Source organism: Pundamilia nyererei, unplaced genomic scaffold (assembly GCF_000239375.1).
Source record: "Pundamilia nyererei isolate P.nyererei 1_Seehausen unplaced genomic scaffold, PunNye1.0 scaffold00068, whole genome shotgun sequence".
Classification (NCBI taxonomy): Eukaryota; Metazoa; Chordata; class Actinopteri; order Cichliformes; family Cichlidae; genus Pundamilia; species Pundamilia nyererei.
The window spans coordinates 2,391,290-2,395,465 of NW_005187469.1; the positions used below are offsets into that span (position 1 = coordinate 2,391,290).

Here is a 4,176-nt window from a genome sequence, read left to right on the forward strand (position 1 = left end):
ATGATAAATTATTATAAGAAGATATTAGAAAACAAAATCACAAACACACAGAAACAAAACAATAACAAAGACACAGCACTTTCGCTAAATATAATGTAAAATTGATTGTTTTTAAGTACAGCAATGAATACCAAATAATAATAAAAGCTGTTATAACATAAAATGTAGCACATGCTATGCTTAGGACACGTGTATCTGTCTTTTTTAATGACTGACAGACTGCCCCTAATATTAGCAAATGACAAATTCAGATTTTTTTTATTATTATTATCTAACCCTAGTATTTTTTTCTAAGCAAATATTTGTAGATTTATAGCATTTCTACATTTAATACATTAATTCTAGAAAGTTTTACCTTAAAACGCATTTATAATTCAAAGTAATTTAACGTCCCGTGCTGACCAGTGGTTCAATTTCTTACTTTGCAGGAGTGATTTTGAGATGTATCCATGACTCCAGTGATATCAGTTTACATGTGCAAAAGATAGATCACCTTCTGACCAGACTAAGCCAGAGGAAAGATTGTGGCTGGGTGTGGTCAGAGATAATTTGACCCCGTTGCCCCAAACTTGGTCCACATTTGTTGAAAACAGGCAACTGTTTACTACGAAGTTTTCCTGGTGTAAATTTTGTTGTTGTATCCTGTGTATTTTGCTAGTACAACTGGTAGTATATTGTATTTTGCAATGTATGTCATTATTATTTACATATTGTATCGGTGTAAATTCTTTACTGGTAATGGGTAATTTTTGCACTTTTTAGTTAATAAGGCTGTTTTAGCTGGCAGAGGGTAACTGAGGAACCTACACCAAAGCCAGCATACAAAGGCTCGGTAAACTGAGCTTTGAATCTGTGGATAGGTGTCATAGTGCCTGACACTGAGTAAAAGGCCACTGTGTTTCCAGGATAATCTAGGTACACACCAATGCGTGTAGCCCTACCAGCACCAGGAAGGTCTCTGTCTACTTTGTTGTGCCAGGCAGAGTAACCAGAGTCTGAGCAAAGGAGACTCCAAGACTTGTCATTGTAGCCAAGCAGGCTGTGTGAATTCTTCCCTTTACGGCTGATGCTCCTGTAAGCCACCCCTATGGAAAATTCTCCACTCCATTCAGCTTCCCAGTAAAACCTGAAACCAGTGAGAGGCTCCTTGCACAGAACTTGGGAGTAGCCATCAAAGCGATCTGGATGATCTGGGTAAAACTGGGTTGTTTTCTTCCGGGTGACCTTCTGATTCCCATCTGTCAAAACCAGCTCTTTATAAACTGTGTTAAGATCAAAGGACAGCTTGCAGGCATCTGAAAACACAGCCACAACATACATTTATAAATGTTTTCTGTTTAGATAACATTAAAATGTTGCTCTTGAGTACTAATTCTGAACCATAAAATTTACTTACATCTCAAGAAGTCTGTTCTGTTTTTTGGCTCCTGAAAATCTACATTCGAAGGAACTGTTTAAATATAAAAACATAACATATGTTATAAAATGTGCAACAATATTATGTTTAAAAAAAATTGCCAGCCATGTACAAAATAGCACGAATGAAATTATTCAGCTCACTTACCTTTGAGTCGTTTGCTTCCATTTCTTGGCAACAATATGTACACGGGAGTTTCGCTCACTGTAAAAATATAAATTCAAGTATATATGGATTGCAGCAAAAACTAGTGAGCCAGTAAAAGGTAATTGAAGTGTTAACAATGACTACTGGAACAAACCTGTCTTGGAGAGTTTACCCATTTCCTTTTTACAGATGTCATCCAGATTTTCTTTCATGTCACTGGCCGTTCTGCTCATCTCTCCAAAGGAGAACTGAGGGTTAATTAGCACTTTGGGGACCATGGCCTCAGGAGCAACACACAGGGTTGGGAAACTCTGTTTTTTATCGAGAAAAAGAAGTGTAACGATTTTTTACTAAAAACATAAATATATACATAAAGAAGTCGTGGTGTTGTTTTGTGTTAGTCAGTGTAACGAGGTAGCAAGAAATGCTGAGCATGCTATAGCAACAGGCGCTGGAAGTGATAAGTACATTAACTGTTTTTTCTGTGCTACATTACAAAGCAAGAAAGACAGAGATGAATTATTGTAGCTCTGGCTGATTTTCCAGTACCTGCAGGAAGTAAATGTTGTCCTCCGTCTCGAGGATCTGCCGTAATTCTGCATCTTGACGTTGTAGCTCCATTATCTCCTGCTCCAGACGATCCACATAGCCTTCAGCCTGTGACATTGCTGATTGCATGTTGGCCATTATCATCTGATTGATTTCAGACTTCCAGCGTTCAACTGCCTGCAGCATTTCATGGAAGGTCTTGTCACTTTCTGCCTGTGCTCGCTGGGCTGCACTCTGAAAGGTAAAGACAGTTTTTTCCAGGAGCTTTTAGTTACAATAGTCATCCTTGATATTACCACTGGATTCCTTTATATAGTGGTATTAACATGTAACAGTTCTGTAAAAAAAAAAATGAGACCATGTCAAATTTACTATGAAGAAAAGTAATTTATGTTGGACCAGGCTATGATCTTACTTTTAGAACATCAATATTATGCTTAAGTTCCTGGAGCTCCTTCATCCTCTCTTGAATGATGTTCTGGACTTCAGTTTGGGTGACCACCAGGACTTTCTGATAAAAGACAAGAATACAGGATTTTATCACTCTAGAGCAGGGGTCTCAATCTTTTGGCCCGGGGGCCACTTGCGGCCCGCGTCACCCCTACTTGTGGCCCGTATATTGACGTGAAGAAATATAATGCAATTTGGCCTTTGAAGTTACTTTTATCATTAGGGAGGATTTGTATGTTGTTAAGCGTAATGTTAAAATAAGGTATTCAAAGGGCAAAAAATGATTTAATATGAAGGCAATATAAGCAGAGAGTGCAAACATGTTGAGGGATTGGCTGTGTTAGTTCAGTGAGAGAGTTATTTGTAAAGAAAACAATTTTCAAAAGCAGTTAAAACTAAAGTGTACACTTGTGTCTGCATTTTTATTTTGTTAAATATGAACAAAATTATAGCAGAAATGCTGCCATGTGTCAATGAAAGGCTTCAGTTAGTTAAGAGCGAGAAAACAATTTGCGGTCTTGTTTGCAGTTTTGTCTTGTTATACAATATTTGAAATTTTGAAAAAAATAAAAGACTACATATTTGTCAGTGTTTTCTTCTTTGTTTTTTTGTTTTTGTACTTCTCAAACACTAAAGCGGCCCTCCAATGAGATGACAGTGACAGCAGTGACCCACAGCTCATTTGAGACTCCTGCTCTAGACTCCAGAATGACTCTTTTCATCATCTAATGTATGCAAAAACTGATGAAAACGTCATATCAAAATAAAAAGAGTATTAAAAGATTTTGAGATAGACTCAGCAATAACAACAATAAAAAAAAACCTCACTTGTTTCTCATTGCGTTCGTCTTCTGCCGAGGTAATGTTGTGGCTGCGGTGCTCTCTGACAGTACACAGCACACAAATACACATCTGGTCAGTGCGACAGAACAGCTCCAAACCTTTCTCGTGTTGTGGGCAAATCTTTCTGTCCAGATGACCCATCTCATCTACGAGTTTGTGCCGCTTGAAGGTAGATGACTCATAATGAGGCTTGACATGTGTTTCACAGTAGTATGCCAAACACATCAGACAAGACTTGACGGCTTTGTTGCGACGGCCAATGCAGAAGTCACAGTAGACTTCACGATTCAAGTAGGGGAAAGGAGTAAGCTCTGGAAGCCCTCGTTGTGGCTCATGGTATACATCTAGCAGGTTTCGCTTCAGGACAGGCCGAGGTGTGAATGTTGCACGGCACTGTGGGCAGCTGTACACACCAATGTGGTCGAACTGATCCCAGTAAATCTTGATGCACTCCAGGCAGAAAGTGTCACCACAGGGGATAGTGACTGGATCTCTCACTGTGTCCGCACATAGAAGACAGAAAGCCTCTGGTGGTAATGGGAACCCAGAATCAGCCATAATGCTCAATAAGATCAATATGGAAAATTATTAAGAATTCTTTGTGTTGACTAGAAGTCCATCAAATATTGGACTGGTAAGTCCAGTGTTGTCAGTCAGAATGATGTCCAGAAAACGTCCATCCAGATAACCTGCTGTGATCCTACCGCTCTTCAAACCAGATACTGCTGCTTTCTGCTGACATTTAAAGGGAAGGCTTTGTTTCTACAGTA

At 38.9% G+C, this 4,176-nt stretch overlaps 1 protein-coding gene across 1 annotated transcript; it reads right to left on the minus strand.

Moving 5' to 3' along the window:
* Window positions 1-655: 655 nt before the first annotated feature.
* Window positions 656-3,964, minus strand: ftr84 (finTRIM family, member 84). Its single transcript, XM_005736299.1, has 7 exons — window positions 3,392-3,964; window positions 2,529-2,624; window positions 2,114-2,347; window positions 1,719-1,875; window positions 1,565-1,621; window positions 1,397-1,450; window positions 656-1,295 (listed from the first exon to the last, which is right to left on the minus strand). The coding sequence occupies exons 1-7, from the start codon at window positions 3,962-3,964 to the stop codon at window positions 763-765; spliced, it is 1,704 nt and encodes a 567-aa protein (XP_005736356.1). The 3' UTR covers window positions 656-762.
* Between the last annotated feature and the right edge of the window lie 212 nt (window positions 3,965-4,176).